The sequence below is a fragment of the Lupinus angustifolius genome, unplaced genomic scaffold (assembly GCF_001865875.1).
Source record: "Lupinus angustifolius cultivar Tanjil unplaced genomic scaffold, LupAngTanjil_v1.0 Scaffold_28_47, whole genome shotgun sequence".
Lineage (NCBI taxonomy): Eukaryota > Viridiplantae > Streptophyta > Magnoliopsida > Fabales > Fabaceae > Lupinus > Lupinus angustifolius.
The window spans coordinates 11,863-28,163 of NW_017720544.1; the positions used below are offsets into that span (position 1 = coordinate 11,863).

Sequence of the window (16,301 nt, forward strand, 5' to 3'; positions counted from 1 at the left end):
AAGTAAATGTGTTCCCAACTTTTTCTGACTTTTCAGTCTTTTGTATCTTTGAGAAATTGAGATCCTCTTTAATATCGGAGAGTCTAGTACTAAATGAAAATTGTGATACGTAACACCAATCAAATTTTAAGATATATAGTTTTAGTTTATTTTTTAATAAATAATTTAAAATAAAGCAATTAATTTCTTCTCATATTCCAGTAACCATGAGGAGTTTTGTTAGAGGAAGTGAGTATAATTTTTATACTATCACCATTCTAATCCTTTCAAAACTTAGAGATAACCCTTCCTCTTTCTATTTTTCTTCTTAGAAGTTGGAAGTATTTATATTACCTTCTGCATGAGATCAAGTAGAATTTTGTCTTCTCCTTCTTCCTTTCTGTTATTAGTTAAAATAAAAAGTTGGGTTCAATTTAAGTACGACTTAGCACTAATCTTATTTGACCATCAACACGTGCAATAACACCTTTTAAGATAAGAATCGTAGCTCACATTGTATAGCTCATATTCAACAAGATACACCTATCACCAAGTCCTTTCTCAATAACATTTTAAAGGTAAATCATGACTAAACCATGCTTATGTATTTTTATGAATGCTCATCCTCCTAATACACGTGCTTCAACATTTTTCTAATTATTAAAGAAATGAATTTTTAATGTATTTTATATTTTCAAGACAATGAAACATATGCGTTTTCCTTTAAAATTTAATTTATCAAGTATTATGGTGATATATTAGGAGAATCGCGTGTTCATATTTTTTATATTTCAAAAATTACATTTGGTTTACAGCCTAATTAGTTTAATGAAGTGTATTTGTAAAACATGTATTTATATATGGAAAAATGATTCATTATATTGGTTAGATAAAGCTAAATTTGGAGTATTATATAAGGCTAAAGTTTGAGATTTGATCGTTAAAAGTGATACCTGTTAACGAAGGAATTAGTTCCTAGTGCAAGGAAAAATAACAATGTAGAATTAATGTAAACATATTCTACATCTCAACATGCTAGAGCATCTATAATGGTGGTCATGGAATGAGTTTTTGGGCCATCATTATAGAATAGATGAGCCAAAATAACTATGTTTCTCTATTTCAAACTAATCAAGTATTGTATTCCAAGATACAATAATGTCAAATTTAAAAGTTAATTTAGTTTTTATTTAATAATATATTTTGTCAAATTTTTATTGATTAAGTTGGATATAGAATATCTAAATTTACGAGCATAATGAGAGGCAATAAAAAGAGGAAGAAAAAGGAAAAGAAGAAGTGAAGGGATTTGGTTTTAGAAAAGACATGTGAAATTAAAGTTTTAAGAAAAGGGGGATTTAGATAGAAGTGCGTGTGCACGTGCAGACATGTGTTTGAATATGTGGAAGTTCGCATATGAATATTATCACGCACACGTGGCCACATGCCGATGTGAATCAGTCCTAGCGAGTAGAGGAGAGTGAGTGAGTAAAGAAGAGTGAATGTGAATGTGACTGTGAACGTCAATGTGACTGTGACTGCATGTGGATTCATAAAATCCCACTCAACTGCACTCTTCCCAATCAAATTTACACTCTTGTTTTCCGTATTTGCATGCATTGTAACAACAGAATCTGTTTATAATAAAAATGGGTTTCGTTGTTACCTTTTCGAGGATGTGACTCACATTAAAAAACAAGCACCACATTTTTCTCTGCATTCTCAATGAATAAATGCTACAAAAAATGCAGGGAAATCTATATATTAAAAGTTAAAAAATTTATATTTATCCATTATTTATTTACATTATTTTTTCTGAAAAACAATATTAATTAAACATCAATAATCAATAAAAGTAATGATAATTTATAAAACTCATATACTATCAGCGCATATATTTCTATCTCTTTGTGCAATATGTGTGGTTACTTTCCTCACTTATTCTCTCTTGTTTATCATAGGTGTCAAAGATGTCATCCTCATACATCAAAAGTAAAGTTTAGTTCACTTAATATATTTACGTGAACAGAATAAAATATTTATTTCAATCATTAAAATTATCATATTTATCATATTTAATTATTTTTTATAAAATATTTTCAGAAAATAAGAAAAAACAGTACCTATTTCGTAATTTTAAGAAGGAGGGTGTATGGAGAAAATATAAAAAATATTTTTTTTTGTGAAAGTGAAAGATGTTTCACTATTTACCCATCATTTTCATGACTAATTGATTTTAAGATGAGGGATGAAAAAAAGAAATTATGTTGTTCATTCTTTAATCCCGACACAACACACATGATTGACAGAGAAATGAAAAGACAGGAGCCTCTCCTACAAATATTTGGTCTTCATTCTTTACCAGTCTCATTTGTTGAGGAGACAATTCAGGTTATACTTGGTGTACGTGACCGATGGGGATTAAAAATATAATATTCCATTTTAATTTGTACCCCAAATTTTTAAGAAGTCAAAAACACCCTTCTCTCTTTCTAATAGCCTTCGTATCCTCACAAACTCTTGTCTCTCAAACGCACGGACACTATTATTCTCTGAGACTCAATCTTAAACAAATGCCCTACTCTCCTAAACCTTAAACCATACTTTCTTAAACTCACAGTCACAGATACCAATAAGCATTCTATTATTTTCTTTGTTCATACTTTCTCGAACTCATATTTTACTGTCACTCGGCTTCTATTGGGTTAAACCCCAAACCCTATAACCTCTATCACATGGGTGTAATTAAGAAGTAGAAATGGACGTGTAACCATTTTTGTTAAGAAGGTACAAGGCGCCTCGCTGTCTTTATCATGTGAAATGAAGCAGAGAAGCAGATTGAGAACAAAACTACTGTAGCATTCCTCTTGCTTTTCTCTACCTATCCATTCTCTCTCAGTTTTTATCCAACTTGGTGTTGAAGACAAAACTCAACACCCTATACTATATATGCCCTAACTAGAGAGGATATACACATTGCCACACTTAATAGTAAAAATTATTGGATTATTAATTATGCACTTTAGTTCATTTAATATTAAACCTTGAAGATTTATCGTGTCATCCAAATAATATATATCTTTGAGTGGAATGTTAATGAATATCTTAAAAGTGCCGATTAAGAAATCCAAAATTGACATCTTATATAAAAATTGATGAATTCAAATATATTATATGTTTAAAAGCCAAAATTTGGAATGCAATATTTTTTTTAATTGCACGTGACGCTTTGCTTATAATAGGGGTCGTGTACGAGAGAGTTTGATACACGTATAACTCTTTTCATCCTTTTACCACCACACTTTCTTTCATCATAAATTGAAGACTCACTCCTATATAGTAGAAATAAAGAATAAGAGAAAAACCGGTTTTAGATTTTCTCTTAGAGGAAGATGAATGCATTAGCTGCTTCAGAATGCAGTAGCGGGTGTGAGTCTGGTTGGACTATATACCTGAATAACTCTTTCCTCAACCACAACCCTTCTCCATTTATTGGTGCACAAGATGACGATGATGATAATGGATTTTATGATGAAGAAGACAAATACATAAAATCCAAAAGCGAGGAGGATCAAGAAGAAGACTGGTCTATGGTTTCTGACGCTTCTTCTGGACCTCCACATTTCCCTCAACATGATGAGTCTTACAATAACTTCAATGCACAACAAGATATTAATCCAGGCTGTTTCTATTCTGCATCTAAAGCAGCATCCAAGAGAAGAAGTAAAAAGAAGAAGAAAGTTAAAGAAAACCAACACCTTCAAGATAAGCAGCTGCAGCAACAACAACAACATTTACCTTCTTTTCTTGATGACACTGCTAGCTCTCCTCTCTTTGACTTCTCCATGGTCAGTTTCACCTTTCATTCTTCTATTTAACGTTTCTCCTATTGTAAGTGTTAGAAACAGAAACACAATATAAATTGAATGCATTTTTTCTGTACGATTAAAATGTACAAGAGCATGGTTCTTTGTCTATTTATAGTATAGGCCTAGAATACAATTATGTTACTCAAATATAATGGTTCTTGACAAATTCTCAGAACAGTATTAGTGTGAGCAACCAACAAATTTCAATAGAGAGTATGGTTGATTACTCACAAGGTTTCTCAGCAACTTATTTTGAGGTACTTGCCTTTTTCTCCCTCCTTTTTATTATTGAAGATTTTACACTTGGTTCGAAGTCATATGTAACATGGTTTATATGTGCTGTTTCAGGGAAGATTCTCATTGCAAGACCACTTTGGTTTTCTGCAACCATCTCTATCAGAAAATGAAGTTCATAGTAACAAGTAAGCAATTGCTTCTTCTATCAGATAACTTATTAGTTCAATTATGAAAGTGCCTATATATGACCTGTGTCTAGCAACATTTCAATTTATTGATTGTTACCATTCAATTGCATTATGTGTTTTGCAGATCGGACACGGAGGGAAAGGGATGGGAATGATATAAAGTTCATTTTACTAATTGTTACCGACGCTGTTGCAGTGGAAGTTACTGAAGATTGATGGAGGGAGGAGAATCATATGCATGGATGGTGTGGAAGGAATTCGATCTCATAAGGGATTGTTTTCCTTTTCCTCCTTTTGTTTTCTTTTCTGATCATCTCTTGTATATGTCTTGTTAGGTTCGAGTAGAGCACATCTTGTGTCATTGTGCAAAATTCATGTCAGCCAAAGTGCTTTGGAAATGCAAAATTTCTTTAATAGATAATTGCTATCTAGGGGTTTAGAATATATTCCTCGGTCTTTCCTGTATAGTTTAGAACGGTAGTCTTCAATATTATTTAGATTAGATCTTGGACTAGGTTTTCAGCTAATATTAAGTCTAATATTTTCTCTTTTACTAATTGGTGTTTGAACCCGAAATCTTGTATTCTTGCTTCCAATTAGTTTTTCTTTGTTTTTGTATTGAGTTAGTAACTGCTATATATTTCTTTGCTTAGCAAAAGAAAAAGAATAACCCTGTTAAGCACGTCCCAAGGAATAGTGTGGATTATAATATGACATTAATATGCTCCAATCCAAGAAAATTGTAATTTAAACTTATACTATCCGTTGCCTGCTAAATCTTTTCATACTCGATGCATGGAAAATTGAGACAAAGGCTAGCTATGCCATCAAAGTTGATTAGGTACGATTTCTTTACATCTACATTTGGATGTTTACATTACTAGCTGTAGCTGTGTTTATGGGAATAAAAGGCTTAATTATTAATAAAGGACAAGGTTTTGGTATTATTCTGAAGGTTGTAGTTCACCCTATATATTAACCCAAGATAGTTTTACCAAATAAACAACAGCTAGAAATTGGATAACCTGCTCTTTCAGTTCCAGGTTATAAGACAGTGTGCATAGATGCCAAGGAATATGTGGATCGCATGTTTGAACACTCAGATTTTGTTTGTTAGAAATAAATGGGAAAGAGTACTATAAGGGAGATAAAGAGGGATAAAAGCAAAAATGGAAAATGTATTATCATTGTGTTTGTTTTGAGTATAATATAGTAGTCTTATCATTATGTATCGGACTAATACATGTTATACATAATAATAAGGCTAAAATATAACTAACTAAATAATAAAGCAGATATGTGAACTTTATCTCATTCAGAAGGATCCTCATTTTTTAAAACACACACACACATATATATATATATATATATATATATAAAATGTTATAAGTTAGATGTGCCGTTCCTAAAACGTAGAATTTATGGATCTAACCCTGGTGATTGATAATGGAGTGCAAACATAGATAAATCTAGATGGTGTATTTTCAAAAGTATTTATCATGATGGTGTATTTAAAAAAAATCAATTGAAACAATGAAAGAGAGAGAGAGAGGGAGGGAGGGAAAGGAGAGAAGGTGGCAAAAGTAAATGAGAATTAATTAACAACTTCAATGAAATGTTGAATATGAGGGAAAAATAATTGTATTGAGGTATTGTATGCCAAAATAGTGTATACCGACAAACCGGCAATTTTCTTACATATTTACTCCAATAATTAATTTAGATCGTAGGGACTTTGTTGTTAACATGTTTGGTCACGCACTAGCTTTTGATGATATTGTAGAAAATATGATAAATGTAGCATCATATACGCTAAATTTGTTTTCCTAACTATCATATTATTTATGCAGACACTATTCAGAAAACCAAAGCCATAAAGGAATGTCTGCATCGCTTTTGCGGAGAATGCATAGAGAAATCTATGCGTCTTTGGTTTGTCCTCAAACTTTCACTATCAACATTATTATCTCACATATTTACAATTGGGGTGGTATGGTTTATTTGCTGCAAATTTTTTATATTAATTTTCTGAATAGTCTAGACTTGTTTTTTTACTACAGTAACAGTGAATGTCCAATTTGTCGCACACATTATGCTGGCCAATCCTCTTTGAAAGACGACGTTAACTATGATGCCCTGATTTCTTTTGTATCTACTCGTATTGGCAAGTATGAGGAGGAGGTAAGATGAACATATATCATCTTCGATTGAAAATGAGTTTTATCTTAATGAAAACATCATTAACAACATTCTGGGTTTTGGCATAGGAATTGTCCTTACATGAAGATGAGAAGAAAGACAATAAGCTGGTGAGATTTCACTAAAAATGTAAAAAATATGAATGTCTCTAAATTTTCATTAATTTCTATTGATGCCTTTATAGTTAATGAGATGAGAATCACCTGTCTCTAACGGTGTCTCATTCCATGTCACAAACCAATCATATATTAATATGTGAATAAAATAAAAAAATTAAAAGCAAAATGTAATAAAATTGAACACTTTGATTCGCTTGAAACATAGAGTGAAACACCATATGAGACAAGTGATCTCCTTAATCTTTTCTCCCTTCTAAATGTTCTCTTTGATGCAGTGAGAAAGTCCTTCACTTCCAGATGGTTAGAACCAAGAAGGCTTTTTGTTGTAGTACATGCTATCATGATATGGAATTATTGAACGTAGATGTTCAATAGTTCAGTTCTCTAATATATCATTAAGTATTAGGACAACATAAGTTCATTAGTTGTTTCGTGTTTGAATTTATACAGACTAATATGCTAGTTTTGCTTCAGTTGTCCTTTAAATAACTGACTCTATCAAAGTTTGGCTGGATTTCTTATCTATCTTTGGTTCTGTTAGTTTTGATTGTTAATTGTTTATCTGGTGCAGTTTTTAAGTTTGTTTTATCCTATTGTTGGTGGGGCCTTGTTGTTAATCTTTGTTGGTGGGTTTGAACAGAATTGCGACTAATCTATGGGCTTTTTATCCACTTGAGAGGGATGTTATCAAGTTTTCATATAAATTACACTTACACTTTATTAGTTTTAATAAAATTAAATAAATAATTCCTTCTTTTTTTGTATATGCATACAAACCATAGTTGATATATACGTACACTACATTGATATCCCTCCATATAAAAAAGTTATGTGTAATATTTTAAATAAAATGTGTGATAAGTGTAATTAAAATGATAACTAAATAAATTTTGACACAATAGTTAAGTATGAAAATGATCATTTCTTACAACTTAAATGAAAAAATTGTAATTCAACTTTGTTTGGACCAAACAATTAGATCTCTCTCCCTTTATTAATCCTTAAACATTTTAAAAGCATGTTAATCCTACAAAATAAAAAATATTGGCTAATTTACACTATTTGTAAATGAAAAATTATTTAAAATGAAGGAGAACATAACGCATATTAGTTTTATAATTTCTTGAGGGAGAACAATATCGAAAGATGATTAACGTATCCTACATACCACATCAAAATAGAGTTGATGAAAGAAAAAATCAATATCTAATAGAGATATAGAGAAGTATGTTCCATACTAAAATTATGTCTATAACATTTTTGGCACATTAGGACTTTAGTGCATGTAACCAAAGCAAAGCTCGAATCCATCCACTTTCTGAGAAGATACTGAAGATTAGCTAGACCCATAATAAGTCATTTCCTAGTATTTGGATGTATATAGTACGTGTTTGTCTTTAGCCATATATGCATTAAGTTCGGGAAGAAAATAATATGTCGTATATTTGTGAGTTATGATAATGAGTGGAAAGGGCGGAGGTGTTGTGATCCAACAACAAGGTGCAACTACTTCTATCGGGATGTTTTAATGAAGTGTCATCTTAGTGGTCTCCACAAACAAACAGTATTACATAGCCTTGTTTAGGGATTCTGATTTGTCTTTTGACCTCCTTAATGAGAAGTTGGATCCTCTCTATTATTGGAGAGTCCATTACTATTTTGAGATTATGACACGTAATAAAAATAAAAATCTAACCGTCTTAATTTTAACTCATTTTTTAATAAAATAAACTATAGTTATTGTTTTCTCTTAAAATCCAGTATTGGACTGTCCAGTACTAGAGAGGAGTTGGTTTCAATGATAGATTGAAAAAAATTATTTAAGTTAAAATTGTAATTATTAAATATTTTTATATTCAATCATATCTCTTAGTACATAAAGTGACACAAAGTTCAGCAGATTTGCTCCCCTTCAGTTCATATTATCATTAAGTATAGTCTACCGTGTTGCACCTTCTTTTGATTTTGGAATCATTTGAATTGTATTCCTTTACAAGCTCATTCTTACTCTGAATTCATCCATGGATTTTGAAGTGGGCTGGATTTTTGGCTTGAACCTTATAGACGTATAAAACTTCACTAAAAGAGATTGTTTTCTTTTAGGAGTTTGTAGTAGCACTCCTAATTGACTACTGACATATCTCAATCAAGCATTCTAGCATCTGAAGAACTGATTCTTCAAACAACTTGGTGTCTGACACGTATCCGACACATATATGCTAAGATTCGTGAATAATACATACTCGTAGAGTATCCAAAAATTAAAAAAATAAAATAAAATAAATAAATATCAAGACACGTATCAGATTCGTTTTTAATAAAATATAGGATATATAAATTTGTTTTAAATATAAGATATATAAATTCTTTTTTAATAAAATATGATAAAATATATTTGTTACGGAGGACTATGATTTTCAATTTCCATTATATTTTTTACTTTGGATATTTTGATTTACATTTGTAATTTTATCATATTTTATGTGTTTTTTATAATTTCATACACGTATCCCTGAACGTATCGTATCCTATATTTTAGTTAAAATACATGTCGACGTATCGGATATGTATTGTATCTGACACAAATATCTACATATCCGTGATTCATAGATTCCAGCAATTAAGTTTGCATTACTTAATACCTTTTGTCCAAGCTAAATGCTAAATACTTGACATAAAGCAACAGCTTATGATTTTCTGTAAACCAAAGTTTATTCACATTACATGATATCTTCTTAAGAATTATAGTACAAGATATCATTCCTACACACATCACACTCATTACAACAAATTAAAGAGAAAAACAACATTTTCAAGTCTCAACCAAAAGAGAAACACACCATTCTCACAACAGAGAAATAATTTTACATAATCTGTTCAACCAGAGATTTCAATGGCCTTGACATCATTTTTTTCAGAGATTTCAATGGTCAATATCTCCATTCAGCCTTTTTCCACCAAGTGTGCATGTCCGAACTATGATAGAAACCATCCAACTGGATCAACCATTGAGAAAGACGACCTCCCTCATTGGAGTCACGTGCAATAATAGAAGCCTCCAAATGAATAAATCTTACTTCACATTTCTCTCCAATGCCAGCATTCCACTTATAAGAACCACTAGTTGCTACTTCAAAACTTCCTCCTGTTAAACAATTAAAATGCACTTTGAATGAACTAGGAGGAAGATTAATTTGGACGCTTATTTCATTTGTAGAACCAATAGAAGCATTACATAAACCAAGTGTAAGGAAGAAGGTGACATAGAATATGGATGGCATTTTTAATTTTTACAAGACACGCATACTTAGATGAAGGAAGGCTTGCATTTTGTTTGTAATATATATAGGGAAAAACGTGTTAAATTATCTTAATTAATAGATGTTTCAACTTCTTGGTTGAATAAGCTCATTTATAATCTTTGAAAGACTAATCCTTTCATAATGTATGGTTACTCCCAACAAGATATTAGTTTCTATATTAATAAGATTTAAAGATATTAGTTTCTATATAAATAAGATTTAATATTTTATACTACTAAATGAATAAAATATTAAAGTTTAATATTTTATACTTTTTTTGGTTTCTATATAAACCATTGACTTAGAATTAATCATTTCTGATTCAGAATATTTGAATATTTAGTTACTTACCTTAATAAGTTTTTCAAATATTTTGTAAACTCTCCATCTGAGACCGTATTAGCCACTCAAATGTTAACTTGGTTATCAACTTAGTTTTCTAAGAAGATTTGTGAACATGCTAGACTTTCAAAAATTAATTTGTCATCAAAAATTAAGAAACTGAAAAAAATGTCTCGATTCTTATTATGGATTAAATGTTGTTTAATGTATTTCTCAATTTCAGTATAAAATCTTAAATATCATTTATACATAAACCAATGACTTTCAATTAACACTAAGCCAAATATCGTAATATTGAACGACGCTGTTAAAAACGAGACGAAAGAACATCAACGGCGTATACTAAAACAAAAGTTGTCAATGTGGTAACATCGCTATTGTACATCAGTAACGTTAACGCTAACTTGAATGAGTTATGTTTAATAACATATGTGATAGGAAGCGCTAATAATGTTCATAATGTTCATCAATCTCGCAGTGCAGTGTTGAATAAGCGTTATTGAAGATGACATGGTAACAACACCTTCTTAATTATGCGTTGTTAAATGTATACGACTTTTTAAGTGTTAGAGATATTAATGATTAGGTGATTATGCATATCTTCATTTCTTAAAATATTAATGGTTGAGTAGTTATGCGTCTCTTCATCTCTTGAAATATTAATGATTGAGTGGTTACGCGTCTTTTCGTTTCTTGAAATATTATTGGTTGCATATCTATAAATATTGTGGTTCACTCTACGTTCTATTTATCAGTAAAAGTATGTGTTTCTATAGGAGTATGTTCATGTTCATTCAGTTTTGTATATTTTCTTATGTCGCCTTTTACAATTTGTCATGGCACCTAACGAGATAAAGATAGGAGGAGGAAGAAAACACAAAATAACCAAAAAGAGAGCAATACAATGCAAAAGAAAAAGGGAAGTTTTGTTAAAAGGAATAGAAAAAAGACAGACGGTAGATCTCAACAACTCGAAGTGTTAAAAATGTTAAAGTTATAGTGTCGGGAACCCTATATCAGAATCATGTCAAATGCAAAAGATAGAAATCTAATATATGCGAACATGTCATACTTTGGGGTGATCGAACGAATATGAGAATTAGATTACATAATGTTTCGGGTGCCTGTTTTTTATTGTATGTGGGTTGATAACAACAATGGTTTTTAAGTTGTTGATTTAGAGTTCATGCAGGTGTATCTTAATATGCCAACATATAAATATGAGCCATTTATTCTAGCATCACAAGCTCAACATGTATTCTATGTTTGTGACTCACCTGATATGAAATGGTACATTGTTCTTTTAATTAACCAAATAATCGTCAATAATATTGATAACAAAAAATATGAAGATATTGGTGAAGATGATCTTTTTTGGGACATATCAGTCGTGTGAGAGCAGACCAACTACGGATGATGATTTATATATCACGATAAAGGACTTTGGGTGAATCAATATGTTCCTCCAAACAAGGATGATCTTACAAACCAAAAAAAAATCAAAGAAAATAAAAAAGTAGATGCAAGTAGTTTTTGTATAATTATAACTTAATTTTGATTGTTTGTAATTTGTATAATTTTGTTTCTTTGTAATTGACATAATTTTTTTATTTATAATTATGTACTCTGTCAAAACATAATTGACATGATATTCATTGTTTGTAGTTTGTATTGTATTGATGTTTATAAAACAAACTTTTGACATGTATTAATGTATATGTGTTGTTGATAATGTATAAATATCTCTCTTGTTGAGAATGTTTTTGCTGCTAATAAATGTATATGCAAATATTAATTTTTACAAATCAATAATGAATTCTAGGGGAAGCTATGACATGTGCTTCTGTAAAGGATTAATACAACTGCGCTTTTTATATACAACATTGTTGTACATGCTTAATACAACATCATTATATGTGTGTTACGCTGTTGTATTAAAGTGTTGTTTGAGAATATTTATGAATAATATAATAACGTTTTTTTGATAATGCGTTGTTATATATATGCAATACAACAATAAGCGATGTTAGTAATACCTATAAAATGCGTTGTTTATATAAGACATATATGACATCGTTGTGTATACGATGCACTGTTATATTTATGCAATATATGACATAACTTTTTGTGTAATGGGTTGTGGTATATATTCAATACAACAACGTTTGAAAAGCGTTATTAGTCATGACAATATACTATTGTGGTCAAATAGAAAGCGCATGAAAGCACCGTTATACATTAAAAATATACATTGTTGAACTGCAACTCTGACGTAGTGTAATCATTTATTACTCAAAAGATCTAAATGTTTAATTACTTAAATTACTAATTAAGTCACTATTGAAATTGGTCTTTCAAACATTATAATTCTGTAAGCTCAATTCTTCAAAAGAAATTTGCTATCATATACATTATCCACCGGCTTAGATCTGTAAAGAAAATTTTCAACATAATAATCTCTATAAATTATATATGTCACCAAATTAGTCATTCAAAGATATTTGAGACTGAATTAGTCATTTAAATGTTAAATTTATTGTCAACCTAACTAATAAGATTTGTCAACATACTAAACTTTTAAAGATTAAATTGTCATCAAATTAGTCCCTCTATTGACATATTATTAATAGATGGGCTAACTTTTCAACAAATTTAATTTTCAATGGACAAATTTGGTGACAATTTTTTTTGAAAAGGGACTATGTGATAACACCAAGATCTTTAGAATGCCAATTTGGTAGCTATCAAAACAACAATCATAATCAAAATCTAGAATTAACACATCAAATACAACTCATTTAATATATGTTATTCGTCATTCCCTCTAAGCCTCTCTTTGGTAGAGGGGAATTAGAAGGGAGAGAAAAGGGTGAGAGAGAGATTGAAGAGAAAATGATAATTTATCTTGTTTGGTTGAGAAGAGAGAAAGGGATGAGAGAATAAAAAGCATGTGGGACCTACACAAAAATCTTTCTCTCCTCCATTGGTGAGAAAATGAGAGGAGATGAAAATTTTGACATAAATGCCCTCCAATTTTTTTAATATACTTCTTAGTTTTAAATACTATTAATATAAATAATTCTCTTTTAAATATAAAAATATCAATTAAAAATGTCAATTGAAATTATAATAGAATATATCATTTAAATTATAATTTTTATTGTTAGTTAACAATAAAATAACATTTATCTCTCTCATTTTTTTATTTTAGGGACATTTTTGTCATTTGAATCATAATATCACCTCTCTCTTCTCATTTTCTATCCAACCAAACAAAAGAGAAAAAGAAGAAAATATTTCTTTCTATTCATTTTCTCTCATTTTTCTCTTATACCAAACATTACTAAAATCTACTCAATTTCTCCTCTTTCTCTTTCACACCTCTTTCTTTCTCACTTCTTTCTCTCTTCTTATTTTCTCTTGTTCAACCAAACAAAACATAAATGTATGTTATGTATTGATAATATTAAAGAGGAGGAGTAAGTTTTTTAAACTTACACATCATCCTAACCTTCAATTCTATGGAAATTCAATAATTTAAATTAATGTATAGATCTAAACCATTAAATGTCCATACAAATAATGGTTAGGATGGAAAGTATAGTAAGTGGATCTCACTCAATATTAAATACACCAGTATTTCATTTATTTAATGTGTTAACAACAGTTAAAAATATTGTTTAAGGAAAACAAAATGAGTAAGTCAATTGAAAACTAAATTAGTATTTTCGGATTTGATAATAAATGTTAATAGAATTCTTAAAAACAAAATGAGCAAGTGAATGAATTCTTAAAAAAATGTTAAAACTTTTAAAGGGATATAGAAATATATAATCACGTGTACGAAGGACTATCAAATTTGATTGTAATATTTATGTATAGACGATATAAAAATCTATTTATAGTCAATATATTACTTACCTTCATTTGTATTTTTAAAGTTAATGATACTTAAAAATTTATTATCAATATATACATCATTTTCTCTAAATATTTTTTAAAAATGACATATTCATATAATATGGATCACAATTTGATAAAATTAAAGGATATTATAAGAAAAATATGTATCAAATAACAAATCTTAATCTAATCTTTATAAAAATAAAGATATTTAATTACAATTTATAATTAAATAATAAAAAAACATAAAAAATAATTTAAATTTTCAATTATTTCCTCTCAGTTCACATAAATTTATTTTTTATCTTTAGTACATAATTTCCTTTTTTATCTTTAGTACATAATTTCCTTTTGTTGTCTTCTATTCATTATGTTAGAATTACTATTTAACACTCACTGCACTCACTATGCTAGTGCTGGCTAGATGGAGCGTTGTCTGTTACAAAACATTCTACTAGTTGCTCTCCCCCCTACTCTATCATGATGCACCTTCTTTTGTTTTTGGAATCATTTGAATTGTATCCCTTTACAAGCTCATTCTTACTCTGAATTCATCCATGGATTTACTGTGAGATTTCTCATATCTCAATCAAGCATACCTCAACCGAATTGAAATATTTATATTCATTGCAATTCATTCAATTTCTAATTTACTACTTGCATACCTCAATCAAGCATTCTATCAATTAAGTTTGCATTACTTCATACCTTTTGTCCAAGTTACATGCTAAATACTTACATAAAGTAACAGCTTAAGATTTTCTGTAAACCAAAGTTTATTCACATTATTACATGATATCTTCGTTACAATTCATAGTACAAGATATCATTTCTACACACATCACACTCATTACAAGAAATTAAAAGAGAAACACAACATTTTCAAGTCTCAACCAAAAGAGAAACACACAATTCCCATCATGAGAAATAACATTACATAATCTGTTCAACCAGAGATTTCAATAGCCTTAACATGAGGCTTCTTAACCTCTTTCTTAGGAACAGTGATAGTAAGAACACCATTCTCCATAGCAGCTTTAACTTGATCCAATTTAGCATTCTCAGGCAATCTAAACCTTCTAAAGAATTTACCACTACTACGCTCCACACGATGCCATGTATCATTCTTATCTTCTCTTTCAACATTCCTTTCTCCACTTATCTGAAGCACTCTATCATCTTCTATCTCAACCTTCACTTCCTCTTTCTTCAGTCCTGGAATATCAGCCTTCAACACATGCGCTTCTTCGGTCTCCTTCCAATCCACACGGGCACTAACAAATGCTGAATTTTCACTTGGGAATGAACCAGATACAGAATTCGGAAATTGAAAATCCTTGAATGGGTCCCATATGTCAAGGGAGAATGGGTCGAATATGTTGCTCCTTCTGCCACCGAAATTGGGAATGAGTGACATTTTTTCTATATGAAACTGTGAATTGAAATTGTTGGATGTATAGACACAATGTATTGTATTGTTTTGTTTTGTTTGACGATGTGGAAGAAGGCATGTAATATATTTATATAGGAAGGTGAAGGAGTAATGTGGTACTTTCGAGAAAGTCCTATTTTTTTTGTTAATTTTCTTTCTGAGTATATGAAAAATCGGGGACATTCTGGATTTTAGAAGATGAGATTCTAGCACCAGAAGTCTCTAGATCAAACCGTTCTATGATTTCATGGCATTATTACAGGCAAAGCCCAAAATATCGCTTTTTTGGGCTAACAATGAAGGTCTTCATAAACAGTGGCATAAAAAGGCTTTAACGCTGGTCCATATGTTTTTAAGTTTAATTGAATTTATTTGCCTCAATTTTATTTTTATGTGTGATTTTAGCTTCTACGTAGTAACTAAATGAGACAGAAGTATTATGTCTTATACTTGTCTGTAAAACTTACACAAGGTAAAAATGCTCACTTATAAGTGACATATGTTTTTTTTGGGTTAAGAAGATGTATCCTCTCCATGTTCAGCAAAAGATTAACTTTACCAAGTATAATAAGACGCCTAACGCCTAAGCAAGTTTTTTTGACATAAACCTTTGTTTAAGATTCGAACATGATATACAATTAAGCGATCAAATCCCTTTTACTTGAACTAGAACTCGTTCATTTAATTAATGGAACATATCATCTTCATCTGTATGACAATGATACTTGTTG

General features: G+C 30.0%; 2 protein-coding genes and 1 long non-coding RNA gene across 5 annotated transcripts; 2 read left to right on the plus strand and 1 right to left on the minus strand.

Annotated features, from left to right (window-relative positions):
* The first annotated feature begins 3,265 nt into the window (after positions 1–3,265).
* Positions 3,266–4,589, plus strand: LOC109338545. Of its 3 annotated transcripts, XM_019575813.1 has the most exons (4): positions 3,266–3,827; positions 4,022–4,105; positions 4,197–4,270; positions 4,398–4,589. In XM_019575813.1, exons 1-4 carry the CDS (start codon positions 3,372–3,374, stop codon positions 4,426–4,428), a joined length of 645 nt encoding a protein of 214 aa, XP_019431358.1. In that variant the 5' UTR covers positions 3,266–3,371; the 3' UTR covers positions 4,429–4,589. The 3 variants fall into 3 exon arrangements, with proteins under 3 accessions (XP_019431358.1, XP_019431357.1, XP_019431356.1); XM_019575812.1 differs by having other exon boundaries at positions 3,267–3,827; positions 4,022–4,270; XM_019575811.1 differs by having other exon boundaries at positions 3,267–3,827; positions 4,022–4,428.
* A 1,527-nt stretch (positions 4,590–6,116) lies between these two features.
* On the plus strand, positions 6,117–7,113 carry LOC109338548. Its single transcript, XR_002106562.1, has 4 exons — positions 6,117–6,205; positions 6,334–6,454; positions 6,541–6,582; positions 6,867–7,113. It is a non-coding gene; the product is annotated as an uncharacterized LOC109338548 (long non-coding RNA).
* Positions 7,114–14,875: 7,762 nt separating this feature from the next.
* Positions 14,876–15,570, minus strand: LOC109338541 (18.5 kDa class I heat shock protein-like). The gene has a single exon (XM_019575804.1). The coding sequence runs from the start codon at positions 15,553–15,555 to the stop codon at positions 15,085–15,087; it is 471 nt and encodes a 156-aa protein (XP_019431349.1). The 5' UTR covers positions 15,556–15,570; the 3' UTR covers positions 14,876–15,084.
* Between the last annotated feature and the right edge of the window lie 731 nt (positions 15,571–16,301).